This window comes from Carlito syrichta, unplaced genomic scaffold (assembly GCF_000164805.1).
Source record: "Carlito syrichta isolate Samal-C Ts95f unplaced genomic scaffold, Tarsius_syrichta-2.0.1 Scaffold307318, whole genome shotgun sequence".
In the NCBI taxonomy this organism is placed as follows: Eukaryota; Metazoa; Chordata; class Mammalia; order Primates; family Tarsiidae; genus Carlito; species Carlito syrichta.
Window position 1 is genome coordinate 573,552 of NW_007251414.1, and position 22,626 is coordinate 596,177.

Consider the following 22,626-nt stretch of genomic DNA (forward strand, 5'->3'; position numbering starts at 1 on the left):
CCCAAAGGCGCGGGATTACAGGCTGAATCACCGAGCCCGGCTTGATTATGTTTTTTAACCATTTAAAAATGTAAAAACTGGCTGGGTATGGTGACTCAGGCCTGTCATCCCAGCACTTTGGGATCCCGTCTCACCAAAAAGTCAAAAAAAATTAGCCAGGCATGGCAGTGCACACTTGCAGTTCCAGCTACTTCAGAGGCTGAGGTGGAAGGATCACCTGATGCCAGAAGGTCAAGACTTCGGTGAGCCATGATCGTGCCACTGTACTCGAGCCTGGGTGACAGATGGAGATGTTGACTCCAAAAATAATAATAACAAATTTAAAAATAAAAATGTAAAAATCATTCATCATTCATGGACCATGCCAAAGCAGCAGGTGGGACAGATTTGGCACCTGGGTCATAACTTGCCAACCTCTGCTCAGGTGGGTTTGTATTTGTTTCATCTTATTACAGGGTGGGTGACAAATATAAGAGAGACACTGCAGAGATGTCATCCAGTTTGGCCACTGAAAAGGTGTCCTCCACTGAATGGTCACAGAATTCCAAATAGCCTTCCCAAGTTCTTCAGGTCAAGGAATGAAACTTTTGTCAATCAGGCTCTTATACACTGACTCACATCAACCAAATTCATAAGAGTTTGATCTCTAGGCTAGCATGTCAACAGATGGTAAAATAGATGAGGGCTGGAAAGAATGCATACTTATTTTGGTTGACTTCTCCTGTGTATTCCTGGAAAATAATCTCATGTAGGAGTTGAGTTATTTTGGGTGTCCTATGACCATCCTCAAGTTCAATACCAAGAGTACTCATAGAACTCACAGCAGATTATATTCATGACTAGGGTTTATTATAGCAAAGGACATGGAGTAAAAGCATCAGGAAAGTGAAATGAGTCAGAAGCCCAGAGAGTTCAGGTACAGGCATTCCGGCTTCTTCCCTGCCAGGTCACACAGGGCGTGCTTTCTCTCTAGCAATGAACTAGGGCAGTGGTCCCCAGCCTTTTTAGCATAATGGACTGGTTTTAGGGAACAATTTTTCCATGGAATAGGGAGGAGTGGGGATGGTTTAGGGATGATTCAAGTGCATAACATTTTTTGTGGACTTTATTTTTATTATCATTGCATTGTGATATATAATGAAGCAATTATACAACTCACCATAAAAAAAATAGATGGAGACAGACATGGTAAATAAAATAATGGGCAGGCCATGCATGGACTAAAATAAGTGTCAGATTCTGACCTAAGTCTGCCACGAGATGCAGCTGTACAACTGATGCTGATGTCCATCAACTCATTTGCCACTCACTGGAAGGGTTTGATAAGAGTCTGCAAGCAACTGATTTATGGTGGTCTCTGTGCAGTCAAATCTCATGGCTAATGTTAATCCGTATTTGCAGGTGCTCCTCTGCACTGGCATCACCGCTTCAGCTCCACCTCAGATCATCAGGCATTAGATTCTCATAAGGAGCACGCAACCTAGATCCCTCGCATGCACAGTTCACAATAGGATTTAGGCTCCTGTTAGAATCTAATGCCAACACTGATCGTACAGAAGGTAGAGCTCAGGCAGTAATGTGAGTGATGGGGAGCAGCTGTAAATACAGATGAAGCTTCGCTCGTTCCTCTGCCACTCATCTCCTACTGTGCAGTCCGATTCCTAACCGATACCAGTGTGTGATCTAGGGGTTGGGGACCCCTGAACTAGAGGACATGTGTGAGCTGTCTCTGTCCAGGGAGGTCTGGGGATTGGAGGCCTTTAGGAAGAGCTGGTGAGGAAGACACATTCCTGCTGCATGAACAGTCCTGATAACCGAATCTCAGAGCCCCAGCAGACACCAGATAGGTGTCATAAAGTGTGCCAAACAATCCTGACAAGCCACTACAGCATGTCCCATTGCTTCTAGTGTACAAAGCAACATCAATCCAGAGCATTCAACGGGCCACATTCTCAGGGATCAGCCAAGGGTCAGCCATGGTTCCAACTCCCCTGTAGACATGTGAGGATTAACCAGAACTGCTTGTAGACACCTTTCACACAAAAAGTCAAATTATTAGTTTATTTTTTAGAATAAGTATAGCTAGTGGCCAGGCATGGTGGCTCATGCCTGTAATCCAAGCACTTTGGAAGGCTGAGGCAGGTGGATTTGATTGAGCCTAGGAGTTCAAGTCCAGCCTGGGCAATGTAGTAAGACCTCATCTCTACAAAAAAAAATTTTTAAATTAGCCAAGCATAGTGGCACATGCTTGTAGTCTCAGCTACTTGAGATGCTGAGACAGAAGGATTACTTGAGCCCAGGAGGTCGAGGTTGCCATGAGTCATGATCATCATGCACTCCAGCTGGGGTAACTCAAAAAAAGACCCCAACTCAAAAAAAGGAGAGGAGAATAAGTACTGCTGGCTACTATATTACAAGTGACCCCAAAATCCTACTGAGGTATCCCAACAAGGGCTTAATTTTTTACTCAGGTCCACTGCAGATGTTCCCATTCTGGGTGCACCCAGGGACCCTTCCACGCAAAAACACAGGGACTGGGGCATGTTCCACCAGATGGTTCTCCCATCTTAGAGTCCTTCCTCTCGAGCCATGCAAGCAGAGAAAGCAAGGACATGGAAGACTATTCAGACCTTCTCTCCAGATGCCTGAATGTGGCATCTGTCCCATCAGTCCCCATCCCTTTGTCCAGGTAAGTCACAGGCACCCACTTAGATGCAAGAAGGATCCGGGTCATGAGTTTATCAGTGTTGCCAGAAGGAGAAGAGACCTGGATGGCGGTGAACACTCTCAGTCTTTGTGGTCTGGCCTGACGGCAGAGAGTAGAAGCCAAGTGTAAGGGATTGGCCAGGGACCTCTTTCTGGTGCTGTTGGGTTGCTGAGGTAAATGTGGGGTGCATTTCTTCGCTGTGGGGTGCATCTATCTGCCTTGCCAACCAGGGCACCAGATTGAGCTGCCCCTCCAGTTCAGTCATGACCAATCCTGGCAGTTTGAGCTCCCTTTTTTGGACCACATGTGAACCATCTCCCATAAGTTAACACACCTTTTCCGTGCTCAAGCCAAGAGCACATAGGTGATTGTGTTTAAATTCTCACTAAACTTGTCTTATTGCTTCCTTGAAAGATAAGTAGCTTGGATTTGGTTTTGCTAGTGTTAAAATAAGCTCTTGGGGTTTTTCTCACTTTAGTTAATCTGAACCTTCTTTATTCTCTTTTTCTGATCATAAAAATAACTCACATACTTTATAGAAAATTACAGAAGCTTTGCCCAGTAGAACTATTTGCTTTGATGGAAATGTTATATGGCTGTACTATCTAATAGCGTAGCCACCACCACTCATGACTTGCAAGCACTTGTGGCTATTGCAAGAGCACTGCATTTTTCATTTAAATTAAATTAATGTATATAGCCACACATGGCGGTGACCACCTGTTGGACACTGCAGTTCTGGAAGTTGAAATAAAAATCATGCATAGTCTGGGCAACATAATAAGACCTCCTCTCTACAGAAAATTTAAAAATTAGCCAAGTATGGTGGCACACTCATGTAGTCCCAGCTACTTGGAAGGCTGGCATGGGGGAGATCGCTTGTGCCCAGGAGGTTGAGGCTGTGGTGAGCCGTGATTGTGCCACTGCACCCCAGCCAGGGTGACAGAGTGAGAACCCAATTCAAAAAATAGAAATAAAAAATAAAAATCATACATAACCTAATCCATAGATAAGTTTTGTTACCATTCTGGCGTGTTTTTCTTTCTCTAAGTTGTTTTATATAGCTGAGATCATCTTATACAGACAGTTTTGCACATTGCTTTTTATACTTCTTATTCATCCAACATGTGTTTCTTAGAATCTCATAGAAACATCATCTTGAAAGGTGGCCTAATATTCTGGTATATGGATATTCCAAAATTTACTCATGCTGCTGCTCTTGGACATAATATTTCTTCAGTGTTTTCACTGTTATAGTAATAATGCTTCACACATCTTTGTACATTAATCTATAGATTTTAGAGTTGTCCATAAATCTGTATCTACATTTCAAGTACTTTCTTTGGATGTTTCTTCTCAGAGGTGGAATTGTTATATAGAATGCTATTTTTTCTTTTCTTTTTTTTTTTTTTTTTTAGTCAGACTCTCACTCTGCTGTCCAGGCTGGAGTGCAGTGGCACACTCCCGACCACCCAGCATCAGCCCACTGGGCTCAGGGTATCCTTCTGCCTCAGCCTTCCAAATAGCCGAAACTGCAGGCGTGTGCTGTCACACCCGGCTAATTTTTTGATATATTATAGAGACTAGGTCTCACCAAGTTGCCCAGGCTGGTCTTGAACCCTTGGTCTCAGGCAATTCCCTCACCTCGGCCTCCCAAAGTGCTTGGATTACAGGCTTGAGCCACCGCACCTGGCCAGAATGTTATTTTTTCAAAATGACAGTACTTCTTACATTTTAATTTGTCCAGATTCATTCCTGAGTTTTTGGGCACCCTCATATCCTGAGCACAGGGAGTGCTGTGAGGGTAGACACTGAGTCCACACATTGCTGTGATGGTGGATTCTAAGCCTTTTACACATCTGCCTCCTTGTGGCACATAGTACAGGGCAGGAGTCCACCTGAGCTGTGAAAGATGTGTCGAAGAGAAGGGCACCCACAATGGTTCTTCCATGACAGTTGTGTGTGCTTTGTTTCATAGCTGCCTTTCGTGAGTCAGAGGCCACTTCAGTTCCAGGCTGTGACACAAGAGCACAAGTAGCCTCATGATTTGGTGCTCCCTAAAAAACATTTTTTTAGTAGTGGTCTCACTCTGTCACCCAGATGGGAGTGCAGTAGCACAGTCACGGCTCACCATGACCCTGATTTTCTGGGCTCAGGTGATCCTTCTGCCTCAGCCTCCTGAGCAACTGGAACTACAGGCACATACCACCATGCCCGGCTAATTTTTAAAAAAATTTTTTTGTAGAGACAAAGTCTCATTATGTTGTTCAGACTGGTCTCAAACTCCCGGGCTTAAGCACTCTTCTGCCTCAGCCTTCCAAAGTGCTAGGATTACAAGCATGAGCCTCTGTACCCAGCCATATTTTTATTTTAAGTAGCCATTGGTTCAACATTTATTTTTGAGAAGAGACAGAACCCTGCAAGGGCTAATGGTAGAGACAAGAGAGACTCCTGGTTCCTTCATTCAGTCTTTCCTTGTTATCAAGCATTTCAGCTCTGAGTTCAAACCTGCATGTCTCACTCTGAGCAAAAGCTCAGCCTAACTTACTTAGAAATCGCCTAGTGACTCTCTGTTGCTGCTTGGTCATATTTGGCAGGTAGGACCCAGCTCAAAGCACTGCATCTACGAATGTGATAAGTTCCTCAACAGTCCATCAGGTTTATTCGTCTGTCTGCTTCACTTTTCCATGTATCTCTTATCAAAGTTTTGAAAAAGTAAAAATCAGATCGATCTGAATTTCAGCAGCCTTTTGTCTCCTTTGTTGAGAACTAGAAGACAGTAGCTAAAAAGCAGACATCAAAAAAAAAAAAGAAAGAAAGAAAAACTGGGCTCTAGATAACCTGAAAAATCAATTCCTAAATAATGTATTTTTACCATGTTGATTCTCCAGGGAGGGAGGGACCGGCAGGGGTAGGAATGAAAGTCCTTTCAATGTCCTTAAGATTTATTATGTTTATTTTTTATTTACTGAGCTTGCACTCTACAGTCATAGAAGATAAAATTCAAAACTTTCTAAAACAAAACTAGAGCTCATGCCAGAAGTAAGCCAGTTCCGCTTACAAACTTTGAAATCTTCCTGACTGGACATGAAGATCAGGCCTGAAATTCCAACCTCATTAGGTCCACCATAAATAATCCCCCTAATGATCACCCCTCCTTCCCTCTCCTTCCCTCTCCTTCTGACATTCTCCCAACACTCTTTGGAGAACAGAAAATTAAACATTATTCTTCTATCAGTCATCCCCACAGCTATGAAAACATTCTCTTTCCAGGTCCCAATGTCTACTGACAGGGTGACATCATGAAGACAAAAATGCAGGCTTCATTAGTTGTTTGGCCCAAATTTATGTTTTTCATCTGAAGATGACATAATTGGGTCATACTGGTCATTCTGCTGAATTGTACAAGAACCACATTCAGTCCTATAATTGGAGGTCTCCTTTATCCTTGAAGTAGAGGAGAAATGAAGTGGAGGGGAGGAATCCACTCTGGTTTGTGGTGGGCACCCATGGCACACACGAGAGTCCTCTTGGGGTGATCTTTTGGTAGGGAAGACTCTAGAAAAAGGTGTGTCATGTCGTGGTTCTACCAGATGCTGCAAAAGAGATCTTCGTTTTATTCCAGGGATGCAAACAGCCAATGTTGACCTCTCTTTTGAAAGCAGAAGTTCAGTAATGTAATCAACAAACAGTTTAGGAACCCCCCCCCCCGGCCCAGGAAATCAAGGGGATTTCATTTTATTACGGTGTGAGGTAGGACTCCAACTTCATTCTTTGGCATTTGAACAAGTTGTTTCTGCACCATTTGTGGAAAAAGAGATTTCATTTTCAACTTTAAACATTCGAAGGAGAAATTTTTGGTAACTTATTTTTCAGTAATAGTCACAATTTAGGAAGCTATGATTGTATTTTGATTACAGCTGTGTATTCTAGAACCTGGTATTTCATAAGTACTGCTAATCTCCACCATTGGGAAGAGTTTTCATCCTGAGTCAGGACTAAAATGTAAATGGGCAAGAAACAGGCACAGGCCAGCCAGGTGAACTGAATCAGGAATAGTCATTATACTAGCTCCAAATCCTTGTGGTGTGCTTTAAAATGCTGCTTTCCATATATTTAACTCAGACGGTTTGCTCTCCTTGCTTGAAAGGACATTCAATGAAGGAAGAATCCCCCGATTAGAAGATCCCCAAGTGTCTCCACAAGCCTAAACCCTCAAACCCCTCTGATTGCCACCCAAATCAACCTTACACTGCTTGTCATCTCTTTTCCATGTCCCTGTTGGCCTGTTCGCCTTCCTACTGCATTTCACAGTTATTCACATGTCATCTCTTTGCTGCCAGAGGCTAAGGTCTCGTACACTTCATGTCCACCACTCACACTGCACCAGTTCTCATCTTACACATAGCAGGACATTTTACTTGTCTAAATAGAGAATAAATCTTATTTCCTCACTCGCGGCAGCAAGCTATCCATTGGTACATCAATAGCTCCCGAGAGCTTTGCCACGTTTCCACCCAATTAAATAATGTGTATTCATGGTACTGATCCTGAGTCATCAAGAACAAGTGAGGGTATACCTCGTAGCCTCTAGACTGAGCTGCAAGTGAATGATACATTCAGAATGAAATCTTTTTCATCAAAAGCAATTAAGGAGCTAGCCTATAAAGGTGTGGACTTTAACTTTCCAGAAACCTTTGCTTGTCCAGACCATGTCTCTTTGACTAACAATGTCAGGTCAAAATAGTAACACAATTTTTGGCCCAGATGAGTTGTGCCTTTTGGTTAGCCAAAAGGCCCCAGAAAATGGCCTTCTGTGACCAGACTGCCTCACTGAGGGGTAACAGGGCACCCCCAGGAGCTCTTTTCTTTCTCTAGCTCATTCTCCAGGTTCCAGCTAAGAATTCAAGCTGTGACCACTCGCAAGTCTGGACCAGCCGTCCCTCCTGTGTTTTTCAGCAGCTTCCATCAAAGTGCTTACCTTTTCCCCTTTGTCTGGGTGACCTCCTAGAGAGGTGAAGTCCCTGAGGACAGGAACTGTGCTTGTTTCATGCATTTGTTGTTTTCTCCATGCCTACTATGGTGCCTGGCCCTTGGAACATGTTCCATAATTGTTCGTTTGTTGGTTGGATGGATGGATGGATGGATAGATGGATCCTAACTTTCCTTTCAACATCACCTCATATGGGAGGAAGACATGATCGGAGCAGAATGGAGGACTAGGCTGATCTGAGAAGGGAGTGAGATGGGAGTCAGCCAAAACAGCCATAAGAATGGCTAACATTCATTGAGCGTCTACTATGCACTAGGCACTGTGGGGACACTATGTCCATGTCGTCCCATCTAATCCTCACAACAGCTAAATAAAGAAAGGATTGTTCCTTCAACCAGGGCTTACTGTGCACTACTGTGTGCCAGGAACTTGGAAGGCACTGGGCATACAGAAGTGATCAAGGTCAGCTGGGCCTTCCCTCACAGAGTGTACACTGGGCGGGAAGAAAGAAAGAGAGAATGCATAAGTGAACAAACACATGAGTGCACTGCTTGAGAGAATGAAAGCCTTCTGAAGACGATGAGCCAGGGTGATGTTCTAGAGAGTGGGCTCAGGTGTCACTCTGAATTCATTGGACAGAGTCAGTTCTGTGCTGAGTCATGGATGACAAGAAAGGGCCAGCCATGGGAAGAGCTGGGTGTGTAGAGGACAGGAGAGTAGTCTAAGAGGAAGCAACAGCACATGCAAAGGCACTGAGGCATGCTGTGTCCCAGAAGAGAGGGTGCAGGAGCACTGGGTGAGGCGGGTAAGGTCACACCTGGCCACCTCAGCTGGGCAGAGGGCTCAGATATCATGCTAGGTGGCCATGTGGTGCCATCCCATTCTGTGGATAAGTACACCAATGCCCAGGAGTTAAATGGTTAAACCCCACAGACAGAAAGAGGCAGAGAGGAGGTTGTTTTGTTTTTTCTCTCCTTAAAGCCCTGACAATTGACAATTGCCAAAGCAAATCATGCAGCTGCAGCTGCCCATGCCTGGCTCCAGGCACAGGGGTGTGAAGATCACCCCTAGGGTAGAATTTTCACCAGACCCATCCCTGAGCTTGAATCTTTACTAAAAGATAGAACAGGGTCTGCTTATTAAGGCTCAGGCGGCCTCTCCAACTTTATATAAAGAGAGAAGGAACTAGAAGGAGAGAATTCCTAACCCCTAGTTTCCCATTCTCAAAGTTTCAAAAGATATTATGGGGGCTACAGTCATTGCTGCTCTGGGCAGCAGTAAGTGGAACTTCTGCAGTGGGTTTCTGGCTGAGAATTAGAAAAACTTCCCCAGATCCTTTCTTCAGTCCCTGCTCCCTCCCTGGAACTTCTTCCGGTGCCTTCAAGTGGCCAGTTCCTCATGCCCAGCCATGCTGGGGGTCAACGCCAGGTAGCCTCCTGCCAAGATGCAGACGCTATTTGGAAAACAGTCCCAGGTTCATGGAAAAGCAAACTGAGGGCTTCTTGCTGGGAACATTTGGATCTTTCCTCATCCCGCCCCAACTTTTCCCAGGAGAGACTTCATTTCCAAAAGGGCACTCGGGACCTCTTTCCACTTAACATGGTGCTAACCCCATGACACCTTTCTGTGACTCTGACATCAGAACTGAGTGGCCTGTGTGGGTGGAATGGCCTCTCCCAGTCTCAAGGGGAACTGCCAACCATTCTGAAGCAACTTTTCCATCTTGCCTAGATGGGACTTCCAAGTCATAATTATCAGATAATTACCATCCAGACAGCTGTTTTGTGTGTGACATTAGGTTTTAGCATTTGGCAGGGAGGAATGAATGCAGTTTTACAGATTTTGACATTTCTTAGCACTCTGTGGCTTTCTTAGAAGCCAGCTAGCTACCTAAGTGCCCGAAATAAATATTTCTAAAAGTCAAAGTTTGGAAAATGAGCACATCTTGTGCCATTATGGTGATGAATGTCTGTTCCACAAGCTTCAACAGAACTGAGAAAGCAACCAGGCAGTCTCCGGGAAGCCAGGGCAAAACTTGGGTTTCTAAGCTAGGGCTTAGACATATCAAATAAATGAGGAAAGTCATGGAGGAAGGAAGGGTATATGCCTCTCTCTTTCCAATCAAGAGACCACCTGACTCCAAAATCCACAGAGATAAAAAGAAGAGCTGACCACAAATATTGTCACCCTATACCTTCTGCCCCGTTTGTTCTTTTTTTGACCAAGCATTACTTAGATGCCTTCTATGTGCTCAGCTGGTAACCATTGGAAGGTACAGTAAACATGACAGGCAAAGTCCTGTGCTCCTGGGTCTCCAGCCTAGGAAAGGAGACATGCACACAAGCAATTTCAAAACAAAATATAGTACCTGCTCTCCTAAGAGCAGCTGCTACAGGGGTCATGGTGATGTGTGGCAAGGGTTGGAGGGCCTCGAATCTTGGGGAGGAAGTGACACTTATTCTAAGAGTCATGAGAGCATCAGGAAAAGCCATTGAAAAGGGTAAGAAGGCCTTTTTTTTTAAGCAGAAGTAACAGCTTGTAGAAGACCAAGATGTGGGAACGCTTTTTGCACTGAAGGAGCTAAGGGCTATTCCTAGGGCTAAGGGAAGGAGGAAGGGATGAGGAGTGGAGAATGGGAGAGTCAAGGGCTGAGTAGCAGGAAGGAAACTAGAGGCAGAGAAGCTGTGTGGCAAAAGACATGGCAATGGCAAGAATAAAGGGTACACAAGGGAGAGGTACAGTCAATGCACCTTTTAGAAGGGAAATTCTGACAACTCTGGAGAAGGAATTGGAGCCAGACATAAGACTGATGGCAGCAAGATCAGCTTTTTGCAGGAGAAAGAAAATAGGGTGACTTGGATTTGAGTCATTGTATATACTAGCTACTACTACCGTAATGCTGAGTAACAAAAGGCCCCAAACTCAGTAGCGTATATCCACTAGCACATCTTTCTCACTCATACCTCTGTGGGCTGACCAGTATGAAACTGATCTGGGCTTGACTACAAGCTTTGGATGGGGCTGCTCTGTGTGCCTCTCACTCTTTTTGGACCAGTGGTTTTCTGGGACACATTCTTCTCATGATGAAATGCAGAAGCACAAGAGGATGCTCCTAAACACATTTCAAACTTGTGCTCATGTTATGTCCACTAATATCCCATTGGCCAATGCATATCACACAGCTAAGTCAGAAGTTGGGGGACAGGGAAATACATCTGCCTGCCACAAGGCTGTGGAAAGTGTGTGGACATAGAACCTACCACAGGGAAGAGGAAGTGAGACCAGCAATTTGTTCTGCCTCTGTAGTAGCAGTAAAGCTGGAAAACTAAGCAAGAAACTGTAGAAAAGAAGGAGCAGGACCTGGCGATTGATTTAACATCAGCCCGTAAACATCTGTCCATGAGGAGGTGAGTCAGGATAGACAGAAACCTGGTCATCCAGGATTACATCAGCCATTGCAAAATGACTGGGTTTGCTTATAACTGCCATTGAGGATTTTAGGAAGATAATGGCATACTTTCCTTTAAATTCTACAATTATATTGGGCACTGCTTGGAAATGGATTAGAAGAAGGGAAGAGTGGAAGAGAGGAGACAAGTCAGAGCTGATGACAAAAAGAGATTCTTTTACAAGGAAGAATTGTTAAGGTGTTCTGATAAACGCATGGAGAGAAATAGAAAGAGAAAAATCAAAGACAACTTCTGGTTCTTGGCTTGGGCAACTAAGTGTATGATGGTGCCATTTGTGGGGATGAGGAAACAAGATAGGGTTAGGGAATGCATTAAGATAAAATATCAAGGGTTCCCTTTAGAAGTTTGACACATGTGTGGGTCATTTGGATGAAGATGTCAAGTAGGTAGTGGAATAGGTGGGTCTGAACTTCAGAGGCAAGATTTTTGTTGCAAGTATGAACTTAGAAATCAACAGCATTCATATGGTATAAGTAGACAGAGAGGAGACAAGAGCCCAGACCATGTCCTGATATGGGGTAGGAAGAAAAAAAAAGGAGGGAGGCTCATTGAGGGAGTCTGAGGAAGGGCCAGCCAGAGAAGAGGAGAACAGAAGAAAGTGTGGGACCATGGAGCCAAGAGAATGTTTCAAGAAGAACGGAGCAGATGAGTATATAAGACCTTGTTCTAGGTCATTCTCCTAAGGTCAGCTCTGTCAGCCAACCACCACCTCCTCCAAGAAGCCTATCAGCCAACTAAGTACCTCTATGATAACATGGGGGTATAACCCCAGATGTGTGTGTCTCCCCACTAACTCTTCAACTGAATCTTACTCAACATTTGCTCCCTAGCAAGGGACTTCTATGAGATAGATTGATGCATCCATCGGTTCTTGATGTTTCCCACCTCTTTTATTCTCTCCTTCTTAAACAACAGTTCCCAATACCTGGGCATTGCTTCATCTGTTAGAAGCAGTTTTCCTTTTCTGGAAATCCCTTCCTGAACCCCAGGGACAGTAGGATGTTGGAGTCAGCTCGTACAAGCTTCAGAGAAACCTTCATGCTCAGCTAGTTCCAACCCCACCTCCAGTGATGTCACAAGGCAGTTTGTAATTGACCATAATGGAGTATTTACACCACAGGAATCAGCATAATGTCAGAATGTCATTACTGCCAAGGCCAGTCTACAAACTGTTGCCACAGGACCTGGAAAGGTAACTTGGGGACAGTATGATGACAACTTAATGAATGAGTCTTCTTGAGGTTGTTCGAACAGAGATCCTAGGAGCTGCAGTAATACCATTCAAGCCCCTCAAGTCTTGACTGTTGGGTTTCAGGCTCTATGTTAGGAAAATAAAGTGTTGTTTGGGGGAAAGAACGGTTCTTACAGCTTCTGCTGTGGGAGGGCTTACCTAAAGCTGAATCCATCTCTGTGTTTGACACAGTTTAGGTTCCCAGAAGCTATTCAGTCCTAAGACAAGAATTCAGAGCACAGAGTTTTTTCAGGGGGGCAGGAAACTCCAGTGTGAGAGTCTGGAAGTGAGAGGTGAGGGAAAGGCAGCCCACAGCAGGATGTTAACAAAGCCCATTAGCACTGTGAGAAACTAGAACTGAACCCCACAGGGGCAGCTCCAGGAACTTGGGCACATCCCTGCCCCTGACTCAGAATGATTCCACTAGAAGGGCAAGGGCGCTGAGGTGTTCATACACCCATGCCCCGGAGTCACTGGCAGAGGGCAGATTCTAGGGTTGTTCATTGCTTGACACTTCCACGGTTCAGGAGAAGGCCCTCAGGCATAGAGGCAGGTGCTGGCTGTTGGGAGGACACTGGCACCCACCAGAAGGGTAATGTCGGGGTGGAAGAGATGGGGCACCAATGGCATCTGCCACAGTGGTGTCTGTGGTTCTTGCAGTTCATTCAGGACTCTTACAAAAATGCCAGGCAGAAATGCCCAGATCTCTTCTGAGGGCTCTTAGGGGGTGAAGAGGAAGACCTGGCTCTCCCTGTTCCTGGCAGAGTCAACCAAGAGTTGAGAATGCAGAGGCCAAAGCCTAACTCCAAGTGCAGACTCAACCCCCTCCAGCCTCATAAACTCAACTAAATGCTGTAATGTCTCTGAGCCTCAGGTGTCTCATCTTCCAAGTGGGGATAACAAAACACACTCTATTTATCCCACAGAGTTGCTTCCAGAGCTTAATGCACATGGTGTTTGTGGGAGCACTTTGGAGAGGAAAGGACTTAGGATATAGCTGTCCTTAAATTTCTTCTTTCCTGTGGGCTTGTCTACTTTCCTATCTCATTTAATTGTGCGAGAAAAGAAATTCCCACCCAGTGACCCTGTTATACAGTGTAAAGCCAAGGCTAAGAACATCCATTTGGAAATTATGCCCAAACAAATGTAAAACGACCCAAATAAGAACATGCGAAATGACATCCATGTGTGTTCCAAGTTATAAATAAATTAGTAAAAATCCAAGGGCTTCTTATTTTTCCTAAAAGAATTCATTAGTTGAGTCGAGCTGACCTCAAACCCCAGGAGATGTTTAACTGTGGTATGAGCTGGGTTGTAGTATGAATATTTTAGGGTGGGGTATTGGATGTCCAGACGTGGCAGGATTCAGGGAACTGTTTGAGGAACAACATGTGTGGGTAAAACTTGGTATGAATGAGTCTCTGTGTGCATCCGTGATAAAAAATATGCATGTATTGTGGGCTAGATTCCTGTTGACTTTGGAAGTAGCCAACCTTCTGTTTCCTCTGCAGCAACTGCCAAGAGGGAATTGGGGAATGCAAATGCATACCTCTTAAAGCAAGAAATAAAAACAGCACTAAATGGCTAAATGTCAGGCCTGAACAATCTGAGTTGTGTCTCACATGCTGTCAGATCGGCATTGCTGAGAAGATTTTCTGTATTTACCCTTAACGTTTCTTACATCTGTGAGCCAGGGAGGGGAAACAGTCTTGCTCAGTGCTATGCAGAGTGGGAGCGCAAAGACTTTTTCTAAGCTAACCCAGACATGAGAAGGATTTGGTGCTGTCATCTGGTTTAGCAGGTCCCGAGAAAGTAGTTCCAAGGAATGTTACTGGGAGGATGGAAATGTTTTGTATTTTCATTGGAGTGTGGGTTACATGAGTATATGAGTTCGTCACAACTCATCTGATAGTGAGTACATTTAAGGTCTGTGCATTTCACTGCATACAAACTATGCCTCTCTTTTTTAAAAAGTGTCCTCTTCATTACTTGCAAACATCAGCTGAGAGCCATCCCTCACCATGTTCTGTCTCCCCATCAACTCTCCTTTGCTACTCAGCCTCACTGCCTCCCAACATGCACATGCATGTGCACACACAGACACACACAAACACAGGCAAACACACCAACATGCATGCCAACACCAACAGATGCTCATTTAAGCATACAGTGTGTGGGGTCAAGGGGAGCATGGCAGGGAATTGGACACTGAAATGAGAAAAACTCAAGATCCAGGTGCCTGCCCTCAGAGCATTTGGACTCGCTAGGGAGGTGAGAACACGACCCAGGCACCGGCGGGACGAGATCAGCACCAGATGGGCAGTCGTGAACTTGGACAAGGTGAACAGACTGAGAACAGGAAGGAAAGAGAGGTAGGAAGAGGTGAGAACCCCACCTGGCTATACTGGAGGTCCCAGTGGGGGACAGCAGCATGCTAAGGTGGGAACGACAATTGCTCCAGTTTGGAGAGGATTCCCAGGGCCCAACTAGAGGGGGCATGCTAGGACAGGAGACAGTGGTACAAGGCCTTCCTCAGAGTCCTGAGCACCCCACCCCCACAGCTTCCTTAGTGACTGTTGTCTTGGCAAGGAGGAGTCATTGAGGCCTCTGTTCATCTTGTTTGTGAATTATAAAAGGAACAGACATTAATAGCCCAAAGCAGGAAGCAGCCCAGATGTCCATCACCAGGAGGATAATTAAACACACCATGGCATGTTTATACTATCATAAAAATAAATGAGCTGTTAATGCAATGAAAACCATGAAAGAATCTTAAAGCATGATGTGGAATGGAAGGATGGTTGCATCAAAGAATACACGCTGGAGGATTCCATTTTTATGAAGTTCCAGAATGGGCTAAACCACCCTACAGTGCAGAAACTTAGAGCAGTTAGTCTCCTGGGGAGTCTGGCAGGGGAGGGCACAAGAGAACTTTCTGGAATGATGGAAGTGCTCTGTGTCATGAGAGTTTGAGATGCAATGGTATACGTATTGCTCAGAACCCACTAAATGGTGCGATTTTGATTTGTGAGTTTTACCATATAAACACTGCATCTAAGAGTAAAAGACCCATGAACTCCAGCTGAACTCTCCTTAACGAGATGCAGGCAGGAGTGCTTGGGTGAAGTGTACTAGTCTCTGCAGCTTACTTTGAAGTTAATTAAAAAATAAGATAGTATAATTATGTCCATTTTCCTGAATGCTTGAAAACTTTCATAATAGTACGCTGGGTTAAAAAAAGAAAGAAAAGCAATACATGATCAGAAAAAATCAAAGTGGGGAAGGGAGACAGAGAATGACAGGCAGAGATCACATTGCTTTGGAATATTATCCGGGAAGTGGCATCCAGGGTTTCTCCGCTTCCAGCCTCTCTCTGACCAGGCCCCACCGCTCCCATGGAAACTCTGGCCTTCTCGTAAACCACTTTCAGAATGAGTCCTCATGGATATCCATCATCTGTTCATTGATTGCATGTGGTCTGTGTCCAGCCCTGTGCCACATGGAGGGCAAAGTCTGACATGGTCCCTGCTTTCATGGTGTGTATAATCTGATGTGGTAGTAATCTGGTGATGGGTTGATAAAAGCAATAGTCAGTGGTGCCAGGAAGTAGGCCCAACCAATCGGTAGTAAATAATGGCCCCCAGTTATTGAGAATTTATTACACATTGGACCCTGTTCAAAAGTTTTAATGTGGGTTAATTTGGCAAATTTTCATAGGCACCCATCATACAGAAACTGTCTCATTTTACTCTTCAGAAAACTGAAGCTGGCCGGGCTCGGTGGCTCAGCCTATAATCCCAGCACTTTGGGAGGCCGAGGTGAGTGGATTGCCTGAGCCTGCGGGTTCGAGACCCACCTGGGCAACGTGGCGAGACCTCATCTCTACAATAAATCAAAAACTAGCTGGGCGTGGTAGCACGCGTCTATAGTTCCGGCTACTTGGAAGGCTGAGGTGGAAGGATTGCCGGAGCCCAGCAGGTCGAGGCTGCGGTGGCCGGGAGTGGCCACTGCACTCCACTCTGGGAGTGGCCACTGCACTCCACTCTGGGCGACTGAGTGAGACTCCAACTAAAAAAAAGAAAAAAGGAAAACTGAGGCTTAGGGGAGGTAAGTGACTTGTCCATGATGATACAGCAGGTGAGTGACTGAGCAGGGATTCAGAGCACAGGAAGCTGGGTCTGGAGCCTGTGCTCTAAGCCAGGGAATGGCAAACCTTGTATATAAAGGGCCAGAGAGGAAATATTAACAGTTTCTGTTAAAACTACTCAACCTAGTCATTGTAGTGAGAAAATAACCGCAGACAAGATGGAAATGATCTGAGTTCCAACAAAATTTCACTTACAAAAACAGGCGATGGGCCAGATTTGGCCCATGGGTTGTGTTCTGCCAACCTCTGCCCCAAACCATCCATAGCTTCAGTGCTGGGAGATGTTCAAGCCAGACTGAAGGCAACTGAGGAAGCCCTGATTGCTGACTGCCACATCCATGTGGACACATGGAGGTCAGATGCAGGCAACAAACACAGGCTTTGAAAGTCCGGGTCTCTGATGGTGAAAACACAAAAATCCACCCTTGGGCATATGTAGAGTTCATGACCAAAGGAAGAAGGCAGCAGAAAAAAAGGTGAGGGCTGGGCTCGGTGGCTCAGCCTGTAATCCCGCGCCTTTGGGAGGCTAGGGTGAGTGGATTGCCTGAGCCCGCGGGTTCGAGACCCGCCTGGGCAGTGAGACCTCATCTCTACAATAAATCAAAAAATCAGCCAGGCGTGGTAGCGCACGCCTGTAGTTACAGCTACGTGGAAGGCTGAGGCGGAAGGATCGCCGGAGCCCAGCAGGTCGAGGCTGCGGTGGCCAGGAGCGGCCACTGCACTCCAGTCTGGGCGACAGAGTGAGACTCCAACTCAAAAGAAAAGAAAAGAAAAGAAAAAAAGGTGAGGAAACTGAAAATACTTGGAGACCCCCAGAAGAACTCACGGTCTTCTGTCTTTGGAGTCAGATTCCGAGTTTCAGCAGCACTGGTCGCGATTGTGTGTGGACATAGGAAGAAGAATGTTCAGAAGCTTTGTTTTAACATGATTCATTTTGAAAGCACTTGACCAAAGAGAAGCTTCCTACTTTGGGCTTTGCTCTCCCTGGCTCTTGGTTTCTTAAGGGCAAGAAATCACTTGACTCAGTTCTTGCTGCTGACAAAGATTCGACCCCAGAGCTCTGAGACAAGCTGGACTGAAAATATGTTGCCCTATTCTTAGAAGAATCTATGTGTGGTGTTGAAAGTTCAAAATTCAGAAAGATTTCTGAGTGTTGATTCACAACTTCAGGGTCAATCCAAGGACCAAGTGACTGAGGACAGCCCCAGTAGGCTTTCCTGACTCTCAGGGGCCACCATCTTGTGCTGAGGAGCCCACCTCTCCCCCTCCACATTGACCAGAGCACATGGGATTATCTTAGAGTCAGTGTGGACACAATGTTTGGGGGGAGGCGCTCTCTTTCAGTACAACATATTCTTTTTTTTTTGTTTTTTTGAGTTGGAGTCTCACTCTGTCACCCAGACTAGAGTACAGTGGCACACTCCTGGCCTCTGCAACCTCGACCTGCTGGGCTCCAGCGATCCTTCCGCCTCAGCCTTCCAGGTAGCCGGAATTACAGGTGCGCGCTACCACGCCCGGCTGATTTTTTGATTTATTGTAGAGATGAGGTCTCGCCAAGTTGCCCAGGCGGGTCTTGAACGCGTGGGCTCAGGCAATCCACTCACCTCAGCCTCCCAAAGCGCGGGATTACAGGCTGAGCCACCAAGCCCGGCTATAACACATTCTTGATGCACTCCTGAGTACTGGACTTTTTATACCAACCCAGCTCTGAAAAGAGAAAAATGTTTCCACAGCCAGGATGAGGCTGTGTGTGAAGTTAAGCCACCAGCTGGACTGAAATGAAGTCAGTCACCACGTAGTCCTCCAATGAAACGATGTACAAAACAACAAGCCTTACTTTCCCTTTCCATGAGCACAGGCGAGCTGTTCGCTCCCCGCAGGACAGCGTTCATTGGTTGGGAGGGCTGGAGTCCTCAAAACCGGATGCACATGAGAGCTTCTGTGAGAACTGGTGAAAAATGAATGTGGAGTTTCCATCCCCAGAATCCTTGGAGATCAGAAGTCGGTTTAGGCTTTGTACTTTCTCTAGATCAGTGGCTGTTAATCTTTCCTGTGCATCAAATCACCCAGAGTTAATGTCCAGATTGATGGGCCCTGCTCCAGAGTCTCTGATTCAGGAGATCTAGAGGGCCTGAAATTCTATAAGCTCCCAATTGCTCTTTCTGCTGTGGGTCGTGGTCCCGGGCCCACCCTTCAAGAACCGGAGAACCGCTGCTCTAAGGCAACCCTTGGATGCCAGGGCTGACGGCCTCACCACCTTCTCAGAGGCAGAGCAGTCTCTTCTCCACATTATGGAAGAAACCCTATGGCCTTTGTGGCCAAGCCAGCCCCTCAGCACTCCGCCTGCTCTGCTCAGTACTGTAGTCCCGATCACACACGGTTCTTTAAATGCAAATTTAATTAAATATACAAGATTAAAACTTGATTCCTCAAGGCCCAGCACAGAGTACAAGCCTAAGGTCTCAACTACTCAGGAGGTGGAGGCAAGAGGATTGCTTGAGCCCAGGAGTTCCAGGCTGCAGGGAGCCATGATCACGCCACTGCATGCCAACCTGGGAAACAGAGCTAGCACCTGTCTCTAGAGAAAAAGAAAAAAAATTTGTCTGTCAGTTGCATGAACTATATTTTAAGTGCTCAACAGCCACGTGTGCCCAGGGGCTGCCATATTGGACAGCATAGACATGGAACGTTTCCATCATTGAAGATAGTTCTACTGAGCAACACTGTTCTGTAGGAACTCCAGAAATTGCTTTTTCCTTCAAAGTGTGGCTGTTGACTGGGCACGGTGGCTCCTGCTTATAATTCCAGCACTTTGGGACACTAAGGAGGGAGAATCTCTTGAGTTCAAGACCAACCCGGGCAATAGAGCAAGACCTCATCTATTAAAAAAAACACACAAATTAGCTGGGTGTGGTGGTGTGCACCAGTAGTCCCAGCTACATGGGAGGTTGAGGCAGAAGGATCCCCTGAGCCCAGTAGGTCAAGGCTGTGGTGAGCCAGAATCATGCCACTGTACCCTCCTTGGGTGACAGAGTGAGACTCTGCCTCAAAAAAATAAATGAAAACAAACTTCTTAGAAAAAAATCCTTTTACTAATATCAGAAAAGGAGTTTTAACTTTTTCCTCTTTTTTGCTAGCTCACAGCAGCAACCCTCACCCACCCCCTCCCATCAAGTTAGAGAAGGACACAGATATGTTGATGAAAGAGGGTGAAAGTGTATTCAGCTGTTTCCCTCACCCCTGCCATCAGTTCATCCTAAAAGCAGTATGCATTTGAGAAAGCAAAAGCTCCCTGGAGGTGAGGGAACACTTGGACTTGGGCAGGCATTGTGGTGCAGAGGTCAGGCAGCCGTGGGAGGGTCCGGCTGGAGCCCCACTGCTGGAGACAGGGCTGAGTGGAGAGGATGCAGATAAGCCCTGGGTCTCCAGGAGAGTGCACATCTGCAATCTGAGCTGCAAGACACAGCGGCCAAGGCCATCTTGCATGTCTTCATCCTAGAGGACAGAGCTGGAATCCCTGCCCCTCAGAGTCGTGTAAGTGCCCGGCACTAAGCATATGCCTTTTCAGAAGCCAAACTCTGTTTTGCAAGTCTGACTCTGTGGAAGCCTAACTCCATCCTTTCTTGCAGATCCGGCTGAATAGCAGGGGACTGATCTACTCCGTGGGCTTGCTCCTGGCCTCTGTCTTTGTCACGGTAGGTTGACGGCTCTCCTGGCATGCCTGAGTTAGTGTGTCCTTCTCTCCCCTGGGGGTCTTCAGAGACCAGATGGGCTTGGCCTCCTGGTGAACGGGGACTGTAGGCCTACAGATGTCCTACCTCCTGGCCGTGTCTTCTAGCAGTGAGTCCCAGCAACCCACTGGACCCCTTCTCTTTCTGAAAGAAGCCAACGCTCCCCTCGGAAGCATGGCTCTGTCTTGTGTTGAGCAGAAACTCTTTTATCAAAAGCAAAGAGAAGACCCCACTTTGTGAGATTAGTCATGGGAACATAGATGTCAGTCAATTAATTGTTCTAGGTTAGTAAATGTCACTGTAAATCATGGATGTGACTAACACAGACTAAAAATGTATTTGAGGGACAGTGCACTTTTATGCCATCCCACTATCTTAGCTGTCATTTGTGTAATTTAATATTCCCAGATCAACTGACATGTTTGGTGGGAACAAATTCACACTAGCACATGGACTAACCCACATGAAGCATCCATGAACATACAAATATGCTGTTGAATTTTCACATCAATAAGTATTGAGGGCAACCCCCTCAGGTCCCCTCTCACTCTGCGAGTTTTTCTATCCTCTCAATAAATTCTGCTTTCAAAAAATAAAAATAAACATTGAGCCTGGCATGGTGGCTTATGCCTGTAATCCCAGCACTTTGGGAGGTTGGGGCAGAGGATCACCTAAGTTCAGGAGTTCAAGACCAGCCTGGGTAACATAGCGAGATTTCATCTCTACACAAAATCAAAAAATTAGCTGACTGTGGTGGCGCATGCCTGTTGTCCCAGCTACTCAGGAGCTGGCACAGAAAGATTGCTTGAGCCAAGGAGTGGGAATAGTGAGCCATAATCATGCCACTGCACTCCAGTCAGGATGACGGAATGAGATCTTGACTTAAGAGAGAGAGGGAGGGAGGGAGGGAAAAAGAAAAACAAGAAAGGAAGCCAGCCTTTGGAAACATGAGTCTGAGTTCAGGAGATGTGTCCAAGCTGGAAACAGTGGTGTATTGATGTTACCTAAAGCCCTACAACTGGGTGAGATCACCAAGGGAGTGAGTGTAGATAGAAAAGAGAAAGGACCCAAGCCCTGGGCCTTGGTGCTCTGGGACACTTAGAGGTCAGGAGGATGAGAATGCAACAGCAGGAGAAAGAGAAGGAAAAGCTGGAGAGGTAGGGGGACAACCAGGCAGAGACCCAGGAAGCTGTGTGGAGAAGAGGTCTTAGATGGGGATAATGCTGGGACAGGTAAGGCAAGCCCCTAATGTTGCTCCTGGAGTTAGCAATGCAGCCGTTGGTGCTTTTGCCAAGGCTTGTTTGGAGTGAAAAATCTCATGGAGAAAGGAGGGAGAGACACTGGAGACAGCTAGTGGGTCTCGCAGTCTTTCAGATACCCTGGCTGTAAAGCCAGGAGAGAAATGGACGTTCAGACAAGTGATTTTCAGGCAAGAAAGATGACAAATCCTTGGGTACTGATTAGAATAATCTGGATGGAGTGTATCTGGAGGAGAGGGGCATGGCTAGAGCCGAGTCCTGAAGCAGGGTGGAAGATGGATCTAGAACTCATAAGAGCTGTCCTCACTGTTGGGGGGGGGGATTCGAGATCAGCCTGGGCAACGTAGGGAGACCTCTTCTCTACAATTTTTTTTTATTAGCCAGGTGTAGTGGCACACACCTGCAGTTCCAGTTACTTGGGAGGCTGAGTCGAAAGGATCACCTGAGCCCAGGAGGTCATGATTGCATCACTGCACTCCAGCCTGGGTGACAGTGAGAGCCTGTCTCTAATATAAATATATAAATAGGTAAAGCCAGGAGAGCTGAGCCAGGAGAAGGTTAGGGAATTGAGGCAGATGACCAGGAGTGATTCTATTAATGGAATTGAAACAGGGTAAGGAGGGAAGAGGAGGTATGGGTGGATGACCCCAGAGAAGCGGCAATGGTGTCAGTGAACCACCCGCCATGGGGCTTGCAGAGCCATTGGGGCTGGGGAACCAGGGCAGTACTCTGGAAAGAACCTGAGGTGAGAAAGTGAAAGCGTGACACCGAGACCACACAGATGCTCCTGTGGCTCCCTGGTGACAGCACATTCTAGGCCCCAGCACTGTCCAACAGAACTCTCCACAGTGAAATGGCCCATACCTGCACTGGGGAGCAGGCACCAGCTGCAGGTTGTGGTGGAGCACTTGAAATTACCAGCAGGTTCTGACTTCCTGTCTCCTTGATGTGGACGTTCTTACCTTCCACAGAGAGGTGAATTTTGCAGACTCAGAGAGAGGCACTTGAAATGTGGAAGTGAGCCGGGCTTGGTGGCTCAGCCTATAATCCCGTGCCTTTGGGAGGCTGAGGTGAGTGGATTGTCTGAG

At 46.2% G+C, this 22,626-nt stretch overlaps 1 protein-coding gene across 1 annotated transcript in view; it reads left to right on the plus strand.

Annotated features, from left to right (window-relative positions):
• Nucleotides 1-22,626, plus strand: part of SLC24A3 (solute carrier family 24 member 3) — a 508,299-nt gene that overhangs the window by 482,556 nt on the left and 3,117 nt on the right. Inside the window, exon 16 of the mRNA XM_008064347.1 lies at nucleotides 20,178-20,243. Coding sequence (XP_008062538.1) covers nucleotides 20,178-20,243 — 66 coding nt within the window. The remainder of the gene's footprint in view (nucleotides 1-20,177; nucleotides 20,244-22,626) is intronic.